The 24111-nt window shown below is 42.1% G+C and overlaps 1 protein-coding gene across 7 annotated transcripts in view; it reads right to left on the bottom strand.

Annotated features, from left to right (window-relative positions):
• The window catches only part of HS1BP3 (HCLS1 binding protein 3), a 60141-nt gene that overhangs the window by 17311 nt on the left and 18719 nt on the right, over positions 1–24111 (bottom strand). For 4 of the 7 annotated variants that reach the window (XM_052688636.1, XM_052688600.1, XM_052688617.1 and 1 more), the window contains 2 exons: positions 11098–11249; positions 10438–10573 (listed from right to left, as the gene is read on the bottom strand). In XM_052688636.1, the coding sequence (XP_052544596.1) occupies positions 10438–10573; positions 11098–11249 (288 nt within the window). Of the gene's footprint in view, positions 1–126; positions 1895–1936; positions 2033–2077; positions 3853–10437; positions 10574–11097; positions 11250–24111 lie in introns of those variants that run through there. The other 3 variants (XM_052688609.1, XM_052688645.1, XM_052688657.1) reach the window with 3 other exon arrangements.

Below are 24111 nucleotides of genomic sequence, written 5' to 3'. Positions count from 1 at the left end.
TTCCTGGTTTCATACTTATTTACACAGGGTTTTAGCTCAGCTTGCACTTTAATTCCATGGAACCCATCCTATAAATCCAATCTGCTGCTTTTGCACAACCTAGAGAACAAACCTAGAGAACGGTAATTTCTGCAGGTTAGCAGATTTTTTTTATTGTACTGAAACATATTTTACATAGGCAATGGTTACACTGTACTTGTTCCATCACTAAAATACTATTATAATATTTTCCATTGGCTTAAAAAAAAAAATAAAAAAGATAATTTCATTTATTTTATAGATATATATATATAATGCTTTCCATTCATTTTGTTCTATATTATAAAGGCAAATTTGGGGATAGTGATGTGGCTTAAATATATTAACATTTTCCCTCTGGGCACTTTGCCTTCACATTCGGATATGAAGCATGTGGAATGAGTTCAGGAATCTCCACCTGACAACATATCAACCCACAATAGGTGTAAATTCTGCCATTCAACCAGAGTGCTTGAGGTGAGGAAGAGTAGTATGGAACTCCTATTCTAACATGCTTTTCTTACTTTTCCTGCACGTTAAATTTTCTCTGGTACATTTTCTTCCTATGTTTTTATTTTGGATAATCCCAAGTTTGTCCTCCCTTTACAAAGATTGCCACAGTAAGGAACATAGCGCTGTTGATGAAATATTTAATGATGTATGAAATATTTAATAATTCTAATGTAGTGGAATTAATCACCATGGATTCTGCTTGAACTCATGGGAGAAGGGAAGGAAAAGAGAGAGAGTTACTGCAGACACCAAGTCAGAGTTCATCTATTCGGACACCTGCACTGAATCAACTCCTGCAGAAATCTCTTTCCTTTTGCTAAGTACAGCAGAAATCCAGGAAGACATGTCTAGAAAAAAAAAAAAAATAGCCCTTGTGTATCTTGTGTAGGTTCAGAAGAGTCTCACAGCATTCAAATCTCCTACATGCTGCAACTTATGTGTACGTTTGGAGCTGCAACCTTAGCCATCTTCAGCCATTTGTTATCTCCCCCAGGGGCCAGAGATGCATAGTGTCTACTGTGCCATTCTACAAGTTCTCCTCTAAGCTGGCATTTATGCAACAAAGGCAGCAGAACAGTCAGATTTAGCTGGGATTTCAGTATTTCTCTGAACTAGAAACTGCTAACCATAGTTAACAGTTACTGGCTATAAATTACTGTAATGCCAGACGAGAAGGCTGCTATAAAAACGCACAGGAAAAAATCAACATTACCTTTCCAGTGAGCTGAAATGCCTAAAATGTCAGGAAAAGCATCCTGTCCTCCCTGACCATTTGTTGGGTATTGATCATATTTGCCAACTTGCCATTTGTGCAATACAATTACATAGTCTGGATTAAATTGGACAAAATTTATTATGCTGATACTAAAATAGCAGTGGCATAATCTATAGTGCTGTGCCCTTGTCCATACTTTCTAAAGCCCTGAAAGTCTAAGGCAACACTGCACTACAACTGCACTGTTTTGAAAACATGACGTTGAGCCTTTGATAGCCAAATTTGGTGCTCTCTGAATCGTGGTACACAAAAGAGCACAGTGGCAATAAGGAGATCCAGACAATTCCAGATAGTGTCATTTCAGCTCACAAGGAATTTGGGCCAAGAAGGTATTGATTACATATTAAAAATAGATCTATTTAGAAAAGACTTGTATCTTGGTCATTGATGGATTCATTTTCCTGGATATACTGGAGAATGTCCACTTCATTCATTGTCTGAATTTTGTCTTGCTTTGGCTTTGCCAGTGGAGATGAATTTGTGTTCCTGGGCAAAACTGCTGTCTTCTGAGGCAATGGTGGTTTTGGTGGTACCTTAGGTTTGGGTTTGGAGGTTAATTTCAAGAGTTTTTCTAAATCATCTTCAACTCTGGAATGAAAAGAAAACACCAGAAACTCCTCAGTGACTCAGCTTTGGAATTTTGGAACTGCTGCTTCTTTGCAGGGTTTTTTTTACCATTTTTCAACTCATCATGTAAACTAATTTATTTTACAGCATGATTTCAACCTAAAAACAAATTGAAATTATGAAAATAAGAAGAATGTGACATTAGTTTTGGGGAAAAAAAAAAAAAAAAAAGCTTTTGATTTGTTACAGGATAGCTTGCTTTTCCAAGAGCTGAGTTTCTGTGGGATAGCAAACATTTTCATCTGCTGCTCTGCTTTCTTCTTTCCCTTCCCCAAGACAGACACGCTCAGTCACAAGAAACTGGAAAACATAATGGCTTTAGAAGCACTGCATTTATATCTGATTCCAAGAAATTGAGGGAGTTTTGCAATCTGTGACTGTGTACAACAATTATTTTTTGGTGACCATTTTTCACAGTTTCATAGTGACAGAACCAGAACATCTGGAACAGTTAAGATTGATTTCTACCTCGACTGTTTGACCTTATCAAAGGCACAGCATGCTGTGTTCACCCAACTCTGCTCTCATTACAGCTGTTAAAGAATTTGAAAGCACCCTTACAACAGACAGTGGTGTGACTCCAAGAGATGGCTACCTTACCTTTAGGAAGTAGATATGTGAAGGAAAGAAAAAGTAGGGTGTGATACACCATATCTCTGAAAGAGGAAGTACAGAGGTGTACTTCAAGAAGATATGAATGAAAAGATGTGAATGTAAAGATGTGGTGAAAAGATGACAAGGGGGAATAGTTTTAAACTAAAACAGGGAAAGCTTAGGTTAGATATTAGGAGGAAGTTTTTCACACAGAGGGTGGTGAGGCACTGGAACAGGTTGCCCAAGGAGGCTGTGGATGCCCCATCCCTGCAGGCATTCAAGGCCAGGCTGGATGTGGCTCTGGGCAGCCTGGTCTGCTGGTTGGTGACCCTGCACACAGCAGGGGGTTGAAACTAGATGATCATTGTGGTCCTTTACAACCCAGGCCATTCTATGATTCTGTGATTCCAAGTAAAAATTAACATAGCTGGAGAAGTCTTAACAGGCCATAGCAACTTTTGCTCTGAATCCAAACAGCCTCTCGTCTTGGTACGCTGAGCAAAGTGGTCAAACCAAATGCCATCTGGAGTAAACACAGTTTTTGATTTCCAAAAGGCTTCACTGATCAATCACTGTTAAGCAGTCAAAACCCAAATGGTAATCCATGCAGATAATCAGCTCTGTAATGACTGGCTACAGAAGTGAAACCCCTGATAAAATGCATACCTCATATATGCTTACAAAATACAGGATTTGCAAAAGGCTCTACCCTTATTGCACCATATAAAAACTAAAGAAAGCTTAACTGTAAGAAGTGTGAGCAAAAATATGCATGAGGGACCAGGAGGAACATGAGGGACCAGGTTTGTAATGTGACAGCATCTCCATGCCAGACTCTGGGATATGCTTACTCGATGACTGCAGTGTCTGAAGCAGTAAAATAATCTAGCTGCTTAATTGTTTACAAGCACTGATACAAGAAATGTTTTTACCAAACTTCAACATCAACAGAAACAGCTCATTAAAAAGCTGTAACAGTGCCTGTAGTAAAACTCTTTCTGCCACAGCCTAAGATAGGGCAGCCCAACAGGATATGAACTACATGATTAAAATTAAGGTACAGAAGTTATTCCAACAGGACCGGAATTTTCTTCTGAGCTAAAGTTCCCCTTGAGTAGTTTTACTTTGTTCATTCTTACAGGACTTGTGAGGATAAGAAAGTCTTGTAAGTGAGCCTTAAATGAGAAAGGAGACTGCTGTACCTGTGTAGCCCACACTCTTGCCTACAGCACTACATCAGGAGGTGGCACAGTGTTCCCAGCAGGAAGGATGAGCTGGATGTTTGCTGTTTGTAACAGCTTTCTTGAAGTCAGAGCTTTCTGTAACTGTCAAATAAAACCAAATATGGTCAGCTTAAACCACCTTGTAAAATCAACTGCCTGGTCACTAATAGATACATCTGGGAAATACCTAACCAAATAAACACATGGACAGAGCACACACACTGTCTCACTCTGCATTATGAGCTCTACGTGGTACACTTTGTATTCCATGTGCTTCTGCTGTTGTCTAACTCAGATTTCAACCCTCAAGTAATTCTGGAGACTATATTCTGTTTTAATTTCATAATAAGATTTATGATGTCTTTTGGGTCCCATGACTCCCTGTAGGTGTTATATCCCACCTAACTTACAAAACACATTCTATCTTGCTTCCTTCTGAATCTCTCATTTACAGAGAAGAAATTAATTCATTTAAGCCCAGATATTTGCTGCAAACTGTGATATCCAAGAGATATCACACCTGTGATCACACTGTCAAGACATGTTCTTGTTCTCTATGCTGCATAACAAACAGGACATGTTACAGCTGGTATTTTTGAAGCCTACTTTTCTTTAGCTAATCTGATGCCTCCCAGGTTGGCATAAACAAATACTGAATGAATCAGTGTCCACGTCATAAAGTTTTGGTCAGAAACAACAGAAACCATAATAAGCAGATGGACAGTGCAGACATACACATACAGATCGCATGAAGCCGGCATGATTTTGAGCCAGCTGAAGTATTTGAGGCGGGCAGCTGATCTGCCAAGCAGGGGCAGCACTAGACACAGCTGATTAACCTGATCAGAAGTCACAGCTTGCTGAATTACCTACTCCTTCGTGGCTCTATATTAATGTCTGTGCTAACCACAGCAACAAAACCTCAGTCACAAAACACCTCCAAAAGATGCAGCTCAGATACTTTTTTTCTTGCTGTGTCGTTGGCAATATGCTTGCTGGTCATCAATTCTGTAGATCTGATTTTTCAGTCTGAAAACTGAGAGTGTAAAGCTGCATTTCTGGCCTGGATTTTTGAAAGAGCTCTGTAAAAGAGAAAAACCTTCTACAGGGGACACAGCAAATAATGTGATCTTTGTTTCAAAACCTGCTTTTCATGCTGCAGCATTAGGCAAACTGTTTCATCCACTGCTGATTGATCATGTGAGACACAATTGTCTTTGGAAAACTAAAGAGGTAAAATGCAAAATGCCTCAGGCAGAAATAGAAACAAGGACTCCTATTTCTTGAGAAGCAAATGAATTGTTACAGTGCAACTACCACCATATTTAACTCCAGGCGAGGAGGAGGTAGAAGAAAAACATCAAGCAAATATTCTAAAAGTAACAAGCAGATGAAAGGAAGAACCTTCCTGCTTCCATCCTCCATTTTGTTACAGACAATCAGGTACGGGATCCATGTAATTAATCATTCTCTAATTAGTCTCTCTCTTCTTTTTTTTTTTTTTTTTTTTCAATGGAAAAGCAGCACCACAGTTGTTTAAAATTCCTGCCATACTGTTGTGCTGATTCACAGACTTTTTTTTTTTTTTGGTGGAAAATCTCATTGTTTCTGGACAGAAAGCAATCAAAACCCCTATTAAAGAAAAACTGTCACAAAGCCCTACAGTATAATTGCTAGCATGTGGACTTCAAGAGAGTGAAAGACTTCTGAGCTGCAGACAAATATATAGCTGCCATCAGAACATCAGCATTTTAGATGTCACTTCTCGTCTTCCATTCTGTCTGGACAAAACTTCTGGGACAAGAACAACAATCCGTGCATGCAGCATCTAGCATGATGAGAGCAGTGACCTCCTCAACCTGCCAGGAATGCTCTAATGAGGAGAATTAGTAATGAAAGCAAGAGACAAAGACTGCCATAATTTGCTAAAGTATCCAAAAGGATCAAAATTGAAGCTGCGTTATGCAACTCACAACAGCTCTTGCAGAACAGACTTTTTAACTTTCTGTATCTTACTACAATTATTTTGTCTGGTGTTAATTCTGTGCACAACATATTCTTTACTGAAGTGTTGGGGGAGAGATGTAAAATCACATATTTGATAGAGAAAAGGCTTTGAAGTATCATTACATTACATCATACAATAGAGACAGTGTGGCCTGTGGAAATCACATAGGCTGGAGTTAATGGGAGGGGGCTGTGTAGGAGGTACTGTCCACTGCTCCTGCTTTCCCTTGCAGTCCATTCCAGGTAAGTTCCTATTGATACTTTAAACAGTGCCAGAAGATGTATCTGGAACACAAGAGCACTGTTAAACTGTTAGAAAACCCTCCAGCACAGTTTTGGTCTGGATTAGATAAGCCCTCTTCCACAAAGCTTCCAGGCGTAGCTTGTGGACTGGCAAAAGACAGGGACCATTGCAGCTGCAAGTAGTCTATTTGTTCTAGAACTGATGAGTCCAAAGCATGGATGCAGCCTGACAGTGCTGCCTGCCCTAGGGCTGGAGAACAGGCTCTTTAGTATACCTAAGTCCTACACTTGCATACTCACAAGAAGCTCCCTGAGGGTAACAGCCTACTGATTAGGTCTCCCACCCAAGAAAGGAGACAATTGTTTTTACAATCTGAACCAGAGAGCTGGTTACATTTTTCCCTACCCTGAAGAAGTTCAAACTTTTTTTCTCAGCCTTCTCTAAACAGTTCCCTTGTCCCCAGCCTATGGCACAGTTGGGAGAACAGTTTCTGGGTGTATATGGCTGTCAAAAATGCAAGTATGCTGGGGCAAAATGTTTGAAATCTGCTGACTTGAACCTAGCAAAAAGGTCTCTTGTTATAGTTAGACAGACTAGGAATTTAGGTCACTACTCTGCTTTATTTCACAAAACGTATACATGTAGCTAAGAGCAAGGCAAGAATTAATGTTTCCTATCTGGCAATTGCCTTTCTATTCTGTTGGCCAAGCTCACTTGGTAGCTCTTCCACTGTTGGTAGGTAGCATTATTATGCACCATGGGAAAAATGTTAGGAACAAAATAAATGTTTGAAAACCATTACAGAAAGTGTTCTTGGGCAGCAAAGAGAATCCATCAAAATGGAGGAAAAAAATGAGTGTAGTTATTTATTTTTTTTGCTGAAAGCTACTGCAGCAGAACAAGATTATTTCCCCTTTGCCAGATCCCAGCAAGACACAGAAACTGCCCTGGAGTGGTCAGGAAATTTCTTAGTCACTTGTTGCAGCCTCCTCTACCACCGGTCCACAACCTAAACAATCCTCTGCCCAAGGATCTAGATTTAAACCCTCTAGTTTTTCAAAGCTCTTCTACCTGTGGTTCTGCTCTCCTTCCCTTAGTACAATGAGAAAGTATTTCACATGATACGCAGCTGGAGGTAGTGTTCCACATCACTTCTGGTTAGTCTTAAGGTCTCAGTGTTGCCCTTTGAATTCAGTGCCTGCCAGTGGCCTGCTGAATGAAGAACATACAAACTCTGCTTTAAGGATGTTTCTTGCCAAATCTTAACCTAACAAACCTGTTTGGGAAGCTATATAGACTGAACGGTGCTGGAAATGGTCATTGTTAGGATGCAGTTTCACAAACACCTTAATCCTCTAACAGTATCGTGCTCCAGAAAGAGCATTTGCATCACTTGCAGCTGTACATAGAGATTAGCCTGTAAATACAGACAATGTGTATCTTTTAAGAACATGGACTGAATAAGGCAGCTTCAGCACAAAAGTAAGAGCTGGATGGTCCCTAGATGACACTATTCTCAGCACTAGAAAAAGACAAATCTTATGCTGACAGCTGCTTCCTTCCATCTCAACACCCTATTCATTATCAAAGGTGAAGCAAATTGAATCTCTCCTAAAAGGCTGCTCAGACAACTCTGATAATTATTTCAGGTTAAGATGTGTGGTAATTTTCGTAATTCCGTGGGCCACTGAGCTTCTTCAACATTCAGACAATCAATTCTAGCACTGGTTTTTCACAAAAGCTTGATCCATCACACCAGGCAGGCATGATTTAGATTAACAAGGCAGAAGAGGTCAGCTGCAGTCCTTTTGCATGCAAACTTACTTTGCACATCTGTGGCTGCTAGCTAGACAGAGATGAGGAAACAAGATGGCATCATGTATGAGTTTGCAGGATACTGGTTTCTGTAGCAGGAACTCTGGTAATAGAAGGCTGAATGCATCCAGAAGGAATCATTATATGGTGTGATGCAAGCCAGGAAATGAGAGAAGCATAATCCTAAATCCCTTTCCAAGGGTAATTTTTCTAACACTTGAGAAAGGGTTGGTCAGTTAACCTTTCAACTTACTGCAGTTGGCCACATTGTACCTTGGAAGAGTTGAAAACAATGGAACCCTGGACTTGTTGGAGGTGTTTGGGTTCCTCTGTATTCCTGTGGAGAAGAGATCAGCCAAAAAGATTTGGTTACCTATCACTCTCTTTTGCAAAGTGTATCCTATGAAGGATGTGCCTTTCTTCTGTAAAGGCAGTACATTGGTATTTGACCTTGCTGGTTCCTGCCACAGCAATTTATCTCTTTTCCACAAGTTCTGGAGAGATGTGTAAATACAAGTACCTCACTGAAGTATTACGGCAGACCCAAGAGTAAGAAGGAGTGCCTTTGTCTATGATGAATGAGGTAGCTCACCTTGTTTCTCCATCACCATCACATAATGTTTGTTGGTTGGCCGAGAAATTAGGAACCAGCTGATGCTGGTCAGTGGACAGGAAGAGGGAAGATATTTGTTTGAAAAGATGTGGGTGTTTTGCCATAAAAAACCACAAACCTTTCATTGCACTTGCAGAGAATTTGGTCTTTCTCAAACTTCAACACTCCTTAAAGTGCATAATTCTACTTAAAATAGTAATTCTTTTATTTGAGCATGCATCCAGAGATAGCACAGTCTTTCATCTGCAATGAGAGCACTTATCATATTCTCTTCTCCCTTATGTTGTGACATGCAGAGCCCACACACATTTTGCAGGCTCATTTGTCTCTGTAACAGTCACTTCCTCGTAAGTTTCAAGTCACTGCTGGGGGAGATTACTCTTGTACAGGCAATGCTGTGGTGCAACAGCTCCTACAACTGCTCAAGTATTACAAGGATCACAAAGGACTAGATTGCTCCTGCGTTCCCCTCTGACCATCAGCTTTTTCCCATCTCTGCTTTGCAAGGAGAAGGTTCTGCCCTTTTCTGCCTTGTACAGTGCTCCCCTATTTCTGCCCGTCATTCACTGGAAAGTACATTTTCCAGTAAGGCACACACTTCTCAGACCTATCACATGTATACGAGTAGACTGTGTGGTACATGCAGATGTGCACTAAGTCAGTCAAGAGCTACCATATCTGCTTTATTTAGCTAATTCATCTGTGCACAGCGAACACGTCTAAGGTTTCTGAACCTACCACAGACTCTAGGATGTACAGATAACACTGTGAGCTAGGTTTATCAGGGCAATTTCAGAGAGTATTAGGCATCTAAATAGGTCAAGTTTGCTTGTTCCTCTGGCACAGTGAGGAGTTGCCTCTGAACTCCTGTAGCAACTTTCCCATTGAACAGCAGGCATGATTTTCTGCTTCATTACATGTATTCGCTTCCAGTTGGATCTTGATGACTTGCCAACTACCGAAAGCATTGGGACAAATCATGAATAAATGAAAACAACTAGAATTTATAAGAAACAGAATCTTTTCTCATGGTTTTCTGTTATTATCTGGGTGTGCTGCTAACACTGATGACACCGAACCAATTTAAAAGCATAGTCTATTGGTCTTGGAGTAGACTTCAGAGACCTTTCTTCACCACAGAGAAAGGGAAAACATACAGTGCAAAGGACATTAACACTCAATTGGAGAAACTCTTTCCACTAGCAACAAATGAATACAATGACTGCATGAAAACAGGCACTTCTAGCCATATAAGCTATCTGAATGCATGGTGAGATGGCTAGCAGAAGAGAAAGCACACATGAAAACACTGCAAGCACAGAATGCTTGCTTCCAGTATACCACAGTACTGAATTAGGTCATGTCCTTCCCTATCAGCTTTCATAAATGTCAGGTGGGCTGCCAGGATATAATGTGAGATGGCACCTAACCCAATTTAACCTCTGTTTAAATTAAGCCAGTTATTAGTGCTGAGATAGTTAGCACTTTTGTATGGGTAAAAAGCAATACTTGCAAAATTATCTGCTTCAGGAGAGGAAACCACACACTGCTTTTCTCCCTTGGGTTTAGTAGCTACTGTTGAAATCACACATCCTAACAGAAGTTTGCTGGGAAGAACTGCTGCTTGAAATAGGTTGGCCTCATCCTTCAGATGTTGGCCTGAGATCCAGACAGTGTGAATTTGACTCTTTACTGCAGCACAGATTCCCTGGTGATGCCAGTCTTTCGGAGAACTGGCATCCTGCTTGTTATCTTGACGATTATCAGTGCAGGCAAACTAGCCTTGTGAGAGTCAAGTCAGGAATAAAACATGTGGTGTTGATGCTATGTTCCTGTGCTACATTTACAAGGGAGCAGGCAAGTGTAAGAGCCTCTCTAAAGCAGAATTCCTCTTTTTTTTCCTGGGTGTTAATCTCCACTCAGTTTTTTGCTTTTTGTACTGGAAGCTATTGTTAACCCCCGTGTACTGCTCAGAGAAAGCAGAAGTGCCATGTTAGACAACAGATACCTTAGCAGTTCCTCAGTGTCCTCCTCAGGACCTGTGTTTGGAATGTGCTCCCTCTTCTCACAGGCAGCTGGCAGCAGCAGTGAGTCGCCCAATCTCACCACTCCACCAAGGTCTGGATCTTCAAATAATTTCACATCTGGAAAGGGAAACCAGTAAAAGGTGTAGTTAAACTGTACTACACAGAACAATAATCACAGTAATACTAACCAGGAATCTGAATAAAGGAATGAAAAAAACATCATGCAGACAGTTCCTTTGATACAGTGATTTCCAATCCACAAAGTACTGGAAACACATCAGTAATATGTTGTGTTCTCAGGAACTGGTAAATCTGCTTTTCTTCTTGCACATAGGTCACACTACTCTTGCCACTGTCATGACAGCCAGCTACCAAAAATCTATATTACCCAAACCCAAAATGTAAACAGTGAACAGCTAGGGGAACTACAACAGTATAGTCCAAACTGTATTTATCCTGTTTAAATGATTCTAGATGATTCTGCCCTGGCTTTGACTTAACGCTTTAACATAAAATTTGCCTTAACGTTTCCAAGACATAATCTAACCTGTATACTCTACATCACTATATTTTAAAAATACAATCATTCACAAGCTTTAGACAAAACAAACTCTCTATACACAAATATAGCAAAGGTTTACTCTCTTTCATCTTCTTCTTGGGACCAAGTGATGAGAAATCTTTCTCTGGGCCAAACAATCCCTCATTTGGGTCTACTTCCTCTTCGAAAATGATTAATTTGTGCTTCTCTTCCTTGGCTGGAGGAGCAGATGCCTTCTTTGCTTTTTTAGTTCTAAAAACATAAGAGACAAGAAGATCAACTGCAATTCTTCATTTAACAAGAAAGATTTATGGCTAAGAAAGTCCCATATGCTGAAAATAGATGGGAGTCTGGGAAAGTATTAGAGGAAGGTACATATACAGATCTGTTAGTCACAGGCAGAAACAAGATGTGGAGCTGGGTAGTCAGCATGACACACTCTAACTGTACTCACACTTAGGTACTACCAAGGAACTCAATGAGAAGTGGAAGATTAGGGCCAAAAATGCCATATTGCAAAAACTATCACTTGATCACATTTGTTTTTAACAGTTTTACTTCTCTCATAGAGGAAGCTTAAAATAAGGAAGAGCAGCAACTTCAGCAGTACTGTCACAGAGAGACAGAGAAGGGATGGCTTGAAAAACTGCACTGATCCCTTTTGCCCTGCTTCCAGTCACTGACTCTGTGTTTGACATCTACGTAATACTTTTCATCACAGTGTCAGCCATTTTATGAGAACACCCTCCTCCTCAAAAAAGAGTCTACATCACCCTTAGGTTGAAGAAAGTAGGGATTGGAAGACAGTTTTTTGGATAGACTGCAACCTGCAGAATTTACAAATGTCACTCAGTACTTTCCCAAACCAAGGGTAGGATTAACTGCCTCTAAATTCAGCCTTCTACGCTTGGACAGTGAGACAAAGTAGATTTTTAGGCTTCTTCTCTACTCAATGGAAAGAGACAGAACATTCCCACAGGACAACTAATCCCCTCACCTTTTAGCACTGATATTTGGATACTGAAGATCTGCCCCTCCCTTCCCATTGGATAGAGAAGGAGGCTGAAAACTGCTTTGGATTAGAGGTATCACTCAAACACTGCTTAAACAAGGACAGGAACAAAAAACATGCATCTAATGCTCTCGTATATAGGAATTACATTCCACTAGCCACTGCAAGGCAGCTTGCAAGTAGGGCAGCTAGAGAAAATTTTGAGAACAGAAACCTTTGGATGAAAAGTCCAATCCAAAATAAGCTGAGACAGAATTCTTCAGGACAGCACATCCTTCCCAAGAACTGGCTGTATTTTAGAGATCTTGATTCCTAGCATAAATGGCCTCAGCACCTCTAAGGTAGCCCCTTAGAGAGCCTCTTAAACGGAAGATCTGATCTTCTTTGCTGAGAGTGGGTCATGTTTCAGCCTAGAGCAAACCCAATTATCAGCACTTAACATGCCAGAGTCATCAAAACTGCAAACTAAGGTCAAAAGATTACACATACATTCCAGCTACATAAAAGAACCTTGTAAAATTCTTGTCTGAATACAGCTACATGCAGAGTGGAGTCCAGTTACTTTCAGTTATTTCCACGAGTTTATTATCAACAAAACAGAACTTAATGGATGATGTTACTTTGCTACCATCACTTTGTCTCCTGGCAACAGGAAAGGCCACACTTCAGAGGCCTAACAGCAAGCCTCATGCAGAACTGAAATACAGACTTATTTGGAAATACAGCAACAATACACCAAAGGTATCTGCAGTTGACGGTGATAGTGTGCTGATCTATTTAAAGTACAACCTCCCTCCTTTTTTAAACACTTCCATGGTATTGCTTTTTTCTATGTATATTCTTTATGGATATGCTTTGAGTGACTTCTGAATTTGAGCTTTTGAAAAGTCTGATCCAAGCACCTGTCTCAAACCAAAGCATTTGTGAAAGAGCCTTCTTCCAAAAATGTACACAAAGTAAAGTAGCATTACCTACAAGCCAGAGCTTTCAGTACATACTTCCACTCAGAGTTATTGCTTTATTAACTATGGCAAGAAATCTATCACTCTGATGAGCTTAAACATCACAGGAAAAGGTAAAAAAATGAGATTAGTTATCTAGAACACAAGAAGAACATTAAAAATGAGTTGTAGAGAGCTGGCCAATTGATTCAAAGTAGAATTAGTAGACACAAAACAATCCAATCTACTGGGGACAGAACAATCTTTGCAGGTTTTGTGCTTTACATTGTATTCTTTGAAGTGACTGATAGCATAGATGAAGATTTGCCAACCTGTGGAGTACCAAAAAGCCTTTGGCAAGATACCTTGCTTGTGCAAGTGTGACTGCAGCTCTCCTGATGCCTAAGGAACTTACACATGAGCTAACACGTGTCCAAGCAACAGTTCTCCACCCCACTGAAGTTAGCAAGGAGTATATCAACAATTAACTGACATTAGCTGACATAGCAGCAGAGAATATCAGCATGGTGGGAAACATCAAGGGAAGGGTGGAGAACCATCAAACAACACCATAAAGGAATAAGACGTAAAACAAAATGAATAGGACTCAAAGGCCTTAGTAATAACCCTCTGTTGAATCTAGCCATCAGACCAGCCTACAGACACTGTCTTGCTTTCTATTTTGCCAAGAGACACCACTGACAGTTACAGGGCATGAGACCAAACCCACAAGGCCCAACTGCTACCAGTAGGAACATGAAGAAGTTGTTTTTCTGCCTCCAAGTCATTTCCCCTCAGTGTCCTTCTAAGGAAGCCACAGCTGGGCTGCCAAGTCATTCCAGCATATCCATACAGGGCCTCCGTGGAGGTCAGTCTCAAACCAGGAAACAAGATTCCCACGGTTCTGTATTTAGCAGTGCCCATCCAGGCTGTACGCTGGGAGCAGAGGGTAACAGACGAGAAAGGGGGTGTGAGGAGCCTGGAAATCTGTCTGGGGCTCTGCGTTCACAATCGGCTTAGCTGGCCTGAGCGTGTGCTGCAAGTCGTGGTTCTGCCTGCCCATGCACTGGTGATGAGCCTACGTGCTGGTGGGCATGCTGCAAGGATGGCCACTTGAAGTTCGTGATGCTCCCAATCTTAGACATGCTGAAAATACCTGCATCCAGCTGGCATAAAGTGATCCATATCACTGCTATTTCTGTGTTTGCTGGAACAAGTGAACGATGGAAAGATCACTGTAGTTAACTTCAAGAATCTTAATGAAAACCAAACCAGTCATAAACCTCCATCGAATTGAAGAGATTTCTGGAACTATGCTTATTTCCCCAACTGGACACGCTATTTTCTATACATGAAGCACCACAAGAGTGCCTCTAGCAACACGGCAGTCTGCTGCCTTGAGCAAAAATTGTCTCACAAATAAATGTAAGTAAAGATTAGCCTCTGAATTGATGTGGACAAAAACTGGATGACCAAAAATTAGGGAATGTGAATGCTTCTAGCCAGGTTATTGGTACACTTGAAAATGCAGCTGAGATTCCCAGCCTCCATGTGATTGTCACCAGTGAAAATGTCAGCAGAGCTCTGGATGCAGGAGATACTTTCAAAAGTAGCCCGTTTATTCAGAGCTGTTCTCCTGTTATTGTTTACAGACACAATGCAGGTCACTTGTTTGGCAGCCTCTCTGTCTCACTGGCACATCAATAATGCAGAAAAGCTTTCTGGTCAGCTGCAGAGAACAGCAATGAGGATGACTAAGACACTCCACGTGCAATTGCTGTGTTTTGAAAAGCTGGATCTCCACACCTAACTCTTGGTGACAGATAGCTTAAATCACAGAGCTGTGCTCTGCAACTCTGCATGGCTGCTGTGGTTGGCACAGAAGTCCCCAACCCATTCTCACTACTGAGTTAAAATATATGCAGTACTGATCCTACTGTGTGTACTGTATGTAGTACTCATCCTTCTGTGCATTCAGAGTAAATGCAATCTCAGAACGCAGACAGACAAAAACGCTCTGAACTTACTCTCCTGAAAATATGACTCTTTCTTTTTACAGGAATAAGATTATGCTCCAGGAAAGGAATGTTACACATTAAAAAAAAGAAAAGATTTACTCAAAATACACATACATTTTAGGAATCCATGCGATTTTACAAGGAAGCTCAGTGATACAAATGCACCCCAGCTCCCACACATCCTCGTTCAAGCTTGAATAAAAGATCTCCTGCTAAAGCAGCAGCAATATTAGCACATCTTCTTGAAAACCATTTCTGGGAAAACAAAGATCTACACTAGCACACCCAGAAAGCAAAATGTCATCTGCTGTTTTTTTTTCCTTCAGCAGTGCTCATTTTCCTTAGCTGCCCGATAACAACACACAGGACAAAAGGGGTCATTCTCATCTGCTTTGGGCAAGGGATGCAGCACAGAAACTCGAAGGCAGCTAGCTCAGCACAGCCTGGCATGAAGCATTAAGCAACCGTGACAAGTGCTGGCCACAGGGATATTTCACCTCACACAGTAATCTTCCTCTTGTAGGCATCGTAGTGACTTACAGTGCATTAAATGGCCCTGGCATGTCCCAAAATAAGATAGGGTTTAATAGATGGAGTAAATCTCCCATTAGCGATCATGTGGAAGAAGAACATGAAATTGCAGGGGAAGCTTCTCCTGCTCCATTAGGTGAGCTTTGGGCTATTGTTCCAACAGAGAAACAGACAGAAAGAAAGCATGAAGGACTACATCTTCAGCTCCCATCCACGGACCTGCTCTTGGGAAGAGAATTTTGGGCCCTGCACCCAGGAGAACCTATTCTTCAAATAAAAGAAGCCACACAGTTCCTACAGTCTGTCCTTACACTTTCTGGTGATACCCTTTTTCAGTGTAATCCAAAAATGGGCAACAAGATCACAGATTGACAACTTTTGTTGTTTTCAACATTTTACGGACAACAAAAAACAAGTTTCAATATGACCACATTAAACTACAGCAAGGTCACTGGTTCAGAACAAGGCAACCATAATAAAGTGGGTGCCAACAGCACCAATAATGCTGTGAAAAATCCAGAAATACTCACAAGAGTTTGGGATTTTATCTATAAAGCAGCAGAATGGTTCCCTCAGGATGCCTGACGGCAGTGAAAGAGTTCTTATTCTAACATCCATGTTAATGCTGCATGTTTTCAAATATGCGATACCAGGCAACATGCACAAGCGTGTTTTGGGAAAAAATAAAAAGGCCAAGCATCTTTCTGCACCCTCAATATAACTACCCAACACATTTTAGACTTCAGGGAGGTTACAGAGGGCTCAAATTACAGCTAGTGTTAGGACAGCACATGGCAAGGAACAGTGGGCTGATGAACACTGCCATGATGCTGGGTAAAGCCAAAGATATATGAGATACAGTCAGTAATTAAAAGAGCATTGCCAGAATCATGTTGCTGCTTTGTTTTTTATGACATTAGGATTGGTTAATAATGGTACCTTATCCAAGGACACTTTCCGCCTTTCTCCTCCAAAACAAGACCAGGACAACGGGAGCACTGCTACCCACCATCTGCTGACATGGAGCTCATGGCAGCATTGCTGATACCTGCTTCTCTGCAGAGAGAGCCTTACTCAGGCTCTCAGGTGCATCGAGCATGGAAGGATGAAACCAGAAGGCTTTCTTTTTGTTATGCTGCTGTGGTGGGATGAGGAGAGAAACTTGTGTCTTGCTTAGCAGCCTATGGATTACTAAAACAGCAGCAAGGTAAGAACCAGCATCATGGCTTGGCACATAACACTTTTTTATGCCTTTAATTCTCTATTTGTACACTCGGTAGGATGCAATTTCAAATCAACAGAAGAAAAGAAATACTGATTTCTCTGCTTCCCTCTCCTGGAGCACCTTGTCTTTTCCCAATGCCAAGTCCTCAGAACTTCTGTCCAGTATTGTCTCTTTCCCATTGTCATCCCTCCTCAATCCATGTCTCCAAGTTTCTGGCCAGTATCAGGCATTTTCTTGCTGCATCTCCAGGAACTGCAGCACTGCATTATCCTCCAGATGGACATTTGGGCCTCTTGGTCATCTTTAGTGCTCTACTTCCCTCATCTGCATCATGTACTTTTTCCCTCCAGACCACACCTCCAGTCTTTTCTTTTTCTGCTTCAACTCTAAGGATTTCCACTGTTGGACAAATCAGGCTTGTGAAAAAGCCCATAGGCTGAAAGTAAAGGGGAAACAGGATGCTGCAGTGGGAAAGTGGGGAAAACAGGAGGGAGGGGAAGGAAAGAAAAGGATGAAATTAAGCATAAATAACAATAGGCAAATCATCAAAGGAAGAGAAAAGGAAGAGTTTGAAGCTGATCAAAGACGATAACCAGATGTAATTGCTCAGCACCAAAAATAAACAAGGATGTTGACAAGTTCATTTTCATGTTTAATTTTAAATAAACACAAAAACGAGAAAGAAAGCTTTATAAGGAAAACCTTAGGAAGAACAGTTTGGGCTTAATGCTCTCTACTAGATGTTAGTGTTTGATCTCTCTCTTTTAAGGTTCCCCAGATCTATGTTTTGACCCTATAAAAATTACACTCTTAACTAAAAAAAAACCACTCTCTTGCACTGATTAAAAATTGCTATTGATCTGTAGCTCCTGAAACAGGAAATCTGTGAGCAGGTACTCTGCTGCATGCCTGTAAAGTGGTGCCTATGTTCAGTATAGATCAGCAATGCAATGTGCCACACGACAAGAATATAAATATGACAACTGTAATGAGATCAACCTGTCAACACTGTCCCTTTATGAGACATTTACAATCAAAATGAACCACGCTGATGAAGAGGATGTGAAAAAAATTGGCTGGTGAACATGTATCTGTCACACGCTCAGCAAATTCAGGAGCAAACAAGAAAAAGGGCCTGAAAAATGGGGAATTTATGGAAATGAAATACCCAAAATGTGGGCGATAACCAGTGGTTACACTGGCAATTTTTGAATTTCTATACTTCAGATACTTTTAAACTTTAAATTTTGGAAACAGATTGCTGGGACACCCAGAGGTGTCTGAATTTAGAGCAACAGTTACCTTGAATGTTGTCATAAGAATTCTTAAAAATCAGCAATTAAAAGTGACAAATGCAAACAGCAATTGTTTGGGAGAAGTAACTGGTTTCTTCAACGCTGAAATGATGAAAAAAAAAAAAAGCCATCACATGGGAATATATCACCATAGTATCTTGTTAGATATACCTTGAATAATTTCTGAAAAGCACAGAACAGGTGAGGAGGTGATGCTGCATCTCCAGAAGTGTTGGGCACTCACAACCAGGACCTGCAAGACCTTGGTGTCCCTCCCAAGGATGAGCAGCCTGTAGCTATTCTACATCTACATCAACTCCGCAAAGGTTTTGTTTTGTGTTACCTTATCTTCCCTACCATACCTACTGGCCCCTCCTGCCATCTACCTGCGTTTGGCAGCCTCGTGGCCTCATTTTGTGCTCCTCAGCAGCAGATACTTCCCACTCCACTGCTGCCTCAGGTGAATCCCCCCTTGCAACATCCAAAGTGCTGGTTACCAAAGCATTCAGCAGACCCCACCAGTAGCCAAGCAGGATTAGTTCTCAAAGGCAGACCACTGCAGAAGTGTCTCCACTGAGACTGAGGAATGGAGACAGGTTTCAGCCTGGTTTTATATTATTTCCCCTCCCCAAGCACTCCCCATCCTGCCGTTACAGAGGTCACTATTTCCCTGTGCTGCTCTGCCTGCGGTGCTGTGGGTAACACAAACCTACCAGCACAACATGGAGCTGGCTCCATGGGGAGCAACACGGGAAGGACACAGGGAGCCACTGTCAGAGCTAAGTGATACTGTTGTTGCAAATACAGCCCCCTGCTCCTCTGCTGCCCCTCCTGTTGATTGTGAGATCAAAGCCTTTTCCATAAAAATAAAATGTGGCTTTCCCGTCTAGAGATGGTTTAGTTTTTTTTTTTATTATTATTTATTTTCAGCAGAGGTAAAATAAAATTGCTCTGGGTGAAATATTCCTAGGCCATAGATATGCCTACTGCACAAAGCAATTGCTCCTTCTGATGTTGCAGACGTTGCTGGAGGTCAGACTGCAGGCACTGGGGAGCAGAGACACAAACCTCCCCTCCTAAGCGAGACACTGGGATTCTGTAAAGGCAGCTGCTGAGAGGCTTCTTTCTGCTGCAACAGAAAAATAGCTGACATACTGACATGTCAGTATTAAAAATATATTAAATTGTATGTAAATACAATTTAAAAATTGTATTCCTACGTACATTTCTATAGCTAATGATTTTGGTTGATGCTAACTGCCCTGACTTCTCAGCACCCAAGCTTTTGCAACACAAGTGATTTCAGCTCTGTGCTCAGTGTACTCAGCAGCTCCCTGTTTTGTGCCATGGGGGGGGCATTGCTTGGGAAGCACTGTGAGCACATTGTAGAGGTCAGCACTGAATGACAGAAAACTGGTAAAGGTGAGCAATCCGCAAACACCTCACTGAATGCAAAAGACATCAAGAGCCTTTACAAGCATTCTGGCTCATGCATGAGATCCAGCTCAGCGCTGGTATATGCTGGTGGAGAATACTGCCACAGCAGTATTCTAAAATCCTACTGACAAAAATCTCTCAGAACTCCGCTCACCTGCAGCACTGCTTGTTACTCCCACAGCGCTTTTCAGAGATTGCACATGGATGATCTCAGCAAGGCCTCCATCATTTTATATCCCTAGAGAACTGCCTCCATGCAACCAGAGGCCAAGGCTCCACCCAAGTTGTTCATTACAGGCCCTGCTCCTTGCTCCCACTTAGCTGCCTACATGCTAATGCCAGCTACCGGGGCTGCCCAACTTAGAAATGCTGGGGATCCATGCATTGCAGCAAACAAAATAGAACAAGGAGTGCAACTTAGGGGCTCATTTGCCACAGTTCCTTGGGACAATGTACTCAGACATAGGGTTTGGTTTTGGATGCTCTTGTGTAGAGCCAGGAGTTGGACTCAGTGATCCTTGTGGGTTCCTTAGAACTCAGGATATTCTGTGATTCTACGTAGCTTCAGCCCTGAGTAGGGACAAGAAGTGGAAAGCAGGGAGGGTCCCCAGATTAGCCCCCAGAGAGCTCTTTTCAGAATTAGCTGTTGTTAACTCAGGTGTGAACCTGGGCATGCAACCTGATCTTCTGGTCCAGCACGCTGACTCACAAATCCTGACAGGACTCAAAATATATCAGTTATGCCATTTTTTATCTGTGGAGAATCTAGTACAATTAAGCCATACAGTTAGTCAGAGAGAAACCAACTGAAGTTTGGTAAGGGGGATCTGCTGCTGAAAAAGAAAGGGAGCAGGAATTCTATCACTGAACTGTGTCAGGAAGAGGGGCAAGTGGAAGAGTGATAAACGATGCTGCTGACAGCAGGGGAGTAGCAATTACAAATAACTGTGCAACATTTGAAGCTTCTACTCCCTGCTGTTACAATGCCTGTGGCAATGTTGGAGGGAAGAATGATGATTTTCAGACTGAAAACATATCCCCAGGATACTTCAGGACCTGGGTTCATAAGGAGGAATGACACAGCAGCTCCTTCACATGCCGCATGGCTAGGAGAGAGAATCAACATATTGAGCTGTAAACGTGCAGTCCAGCAAGTGCTGACACACTGCTGGGCGCTGATTCCTGGGGCTGCCTTGTGCAACTCAGCAAATCACTCTGCACTCTCCTGTCTGCTGCTTCTGGCTCTGTTCATCTTCCTTCACACCCTCAAGGGAGGACACTGCTACCTGCCTGAGATCTCCGCAGTGAAAGGAAGAGGTTTGAGGCTGCCCACCTTCTGCAGCTGGCAGAATCCCTCATGCAGGATGCAGCACGTACACCTACCCTGCTCAGCAAAACAAGATTGGCTTTGCATGCACTTGGCACTGAGTCCTCAAAGTGCTTGAAATAACATGAGGGTTGTGCTAGAGCCCTGCGAAGTGCATGTGCCCGAGGCATAGGAAGAAGGTGTGTGCTGGTGTTTGAAGGTGCAAAGCTTGATGAGATTCTGTCAGAGGACTGTGTACAGAGACAAACTTGATGCAGTGTTCTCCATGTTGCCTTTTGGAAACATCCTTGGTGTGAGGTCCTAGGTAGCAGCCCAGAGAACAGATAAGCAGAGAGCAGCAGGGAGACTGTCCTCCACCATATCCTCCGTTTGTCCACAAGGCTTAAGGATATCCTGACAATCTTCATATCATCCATAAGTAACATCCATTTCTAGGGCACAGAGCAGCACGAAGCCTCCCCTCCCTTGAGCAATGGTGCTATGCCAACAGCTGGCAGGAGCCTGGCAAACTGAGCATGATCCTCCATGAGGGTAGCACAGTAAGGGGTACGACAGGTCGGGTTATGTTTCCCACCACCTCCCAAAGGCAATGGAGAGGATGCTTATTGCCAGCAGACAGCAACATTTGGATAGCACCCAATCACCACACAACCATTCAGAGCTGACACTCACTGCATCCTTCTGCATCAGGGAATGCCAACACTCTTCTTTTACAGACTGGGAACAAAACAAGGCTCCAGAAAACAGAAGTGAGCTGGTTACAGCATAAACAGGATGCCTTTGAAGGAGAATTGAAACTAATTCCTCTGAGAACTTGGCCAGCAGCTCTGGACCACATGCTTCCCCTTCCTGTCTGAGCATCGTGCATTGTGTGGCACTGCCCTTGTCTCTTGGCAGCACCATTGAACAAATAAAAACAACTCAGATTAGATAAGGGTTTGCTTTAACAGCCCCCGAGAGAGGAAGGGAGTGTTAGCCCTCAGAAGCCTCATAAGAACATATCTTTTTTTTTTAAAATATATATTACAGGAACAGTGAGGCCAAGCCTCTGTCACTCACAACCAAGACAAGAAAGACGGATGGCACGGGAAAAAGTTTGCAGGACAAGACTGTTATACACAGGAACAATAATGCTGGCAGATAACCCATCACACAGATGAAAAATGAGACATCTTTAGCAAACGGGTCTAGATAATGTTGTAAGGTGGTTTTGAGGGCAAGACATTGTGTTTTGTGCTTAATGATGCCTTCAGAAATGCCTCAGATGCTATTATAGACAAAAAGCAATAAAGCAAGGCACAGAAGAGGTTTGGAAATCTTCCATTCAGGTCACTCTGATCAGTTTGTGAACTGTGCTAAATCAGTAGCAGTTATTACAGAAGAATCATGGTTCAGAGAGCAGACCTCAGAAAATAGCCTATCCTACCAGAAACCCAAGTCAAGACCATTTCCCAGCCCACTGACACACCATGGCTTGTACCATGACTAAACTTTCTCCAACACAGGCTGCACCCATGCAGCCCTGAGCCAGCTGCTGAGCTGTGCCCTCTATCACCCAAAGACCACTGCCCGATATAAAGCACCATAGCCAGGCTGCAGAGTCACTGCAAAACACCCTTGGCACACCATGGTCATCCAGTGAGTTGCATGCTTCCTGGCATGAATTTGTCCCAGGTTAGTTAATGCTTTCCCAGATTAAACTGTGTCTCTGGACACAGTTTAAGGTTCAGTACACGCTCAGAGTCTTTTCCATTTTGGATGCAGCTGGCTTGCTCTGGCTGTAGAAGAGGTGGCCAGCTTAGTCTGGGGAGTAGAAGATTTTAGCTATAATTTAGTCACCATTTAGTGAGTACAAGACTACATGCCCTGTCCAGTTTTATTTACTTGTCTGCTCACAGTCAGATTGCCTCCACAGCTGTGTACATCACTGTGCTGACAAATCCAGCCCCTGGACTGGATTTGCACAACTGTGCATCTCAAGCAATAGGAAAAGTTTTGAGTCTTGCGCAGAATTTATGGCAAGGAATAGAAAGCTCTTCTTTCACTTCAGTGACAATGCCACTAACAATCACCTGAACGTTACATTTCTTTGCAAAGATGAACTCTTCCCCAGGCAGACTGATGGAATCAGTTTTATTTCTTTTATCAAAGAGATAATGGAGAGATGAAACTTGCAATCACTGTGCCCAAGATGTGACCTGAGAAATTCAAGGGCAGAATGAAGAGCTGCTGAGTTCCAGACGTGTCTGTCTGTAAGCACATTCCTCTATTTGCTGGCACTTCATATGACACCAGAGCTGGCCAGCTACTGCAAAAGGCAGGAAGAATAGGGTGTGATTCCCCAAGTGTGTTAATTAGTACCTATAGTTACAATGGCTAATTCACGAATTTTTGGAAGGTTTTACAGACTACTTCCAAAAATGGTTTCCCAAAAGCCCTTTCTTTGATCCTTTGAAACCAAGACAGAAACATCTGCAGCAAATCCATGAGGAGAAGGGAACAGTGGTTTTATAAAGTCTGCTGATTTACAAACTTGACAGCATCAGATGAAAAGAGAAGCAAATCTCCCATCTCACTGGGCACTCTGTCACCCCCGCCCCAGACAGCTTCTTCCAGAGCAAGCAATTCTCTTACACTCAGTGAACAGAAAAACAACAGTGCACCTCTGAATCCATTCCTCATTAGCAGTCTGTCCCATCTACAAGCAGTTCTCCGGGGCTGCTGATTAAAGATTTCCTGTGCTTTGGTGAAAGGCACAGGCTAATCGATGAGGTAATGCTTTTTTATTCTAAGGGCTTGAGTCATCCTATTATTGTAAAGTCCATGCAACAAAACATGTTTAAATCTGTCCAATTACATCATGTTCAGTCCTCTTCCAAAGAAGAAATAAAAAAAAAAACAAAACAACAACCACCATTTTTTATTCTAGTCGCAAATTTATCCTCTGCCCCTTCTAAAGGATCTCCTGCCTCCTATGAAATCTGTCTAAGTTAACTAAGGGCTGGCTTAGTATGCCTGCAGAATAGCTTGTGGCAGCTTCTACACGCCTTCACTGCTGCTAAACTCGGCACTGCTACGAATGACAGCACACTGCTGATAGAGAGGATGGGAAAATCGAAAGCTGAGAGTTCACTGAAAGGACTATGGGAATTACATGCAGGTTGGTGCCAGCTAGTGGCAATGTTATTTCATACCAGTTCCCTGACATTACTTGGCTCCAAAATTCCTGTATTTACAGAACAGTGTGTGTCAAGTTTATGTGCACTGCCCTTTAATGCATTGAAAACCACAAACCATTATGGACCTCCATTACAAATCCCAGAACGTC

The sequence above is a fragment of the Tympanuchus pallidicinctus genome, unplaced genomic scaffold (assembly GCF_026119805.1).
Source record: "Tympanuchus pallidicinctus isolate F22 unplaced genomic scaffold, pur_lepc_1.0 scaffold1, whole genome shotgun sequence".
Taxonomy (NCBI): Eukaryota; Metazoa; Chordata; class Aves; order Galliformes; family Phasianidae; genus Tympanuchus; species Tympanuchus pallidicinctus.
The sequence above is the reverse complement of the archived record's forward strand: the minus strand, read 5'-3'. Positions and strand labels throughout refer to the sequence as shown.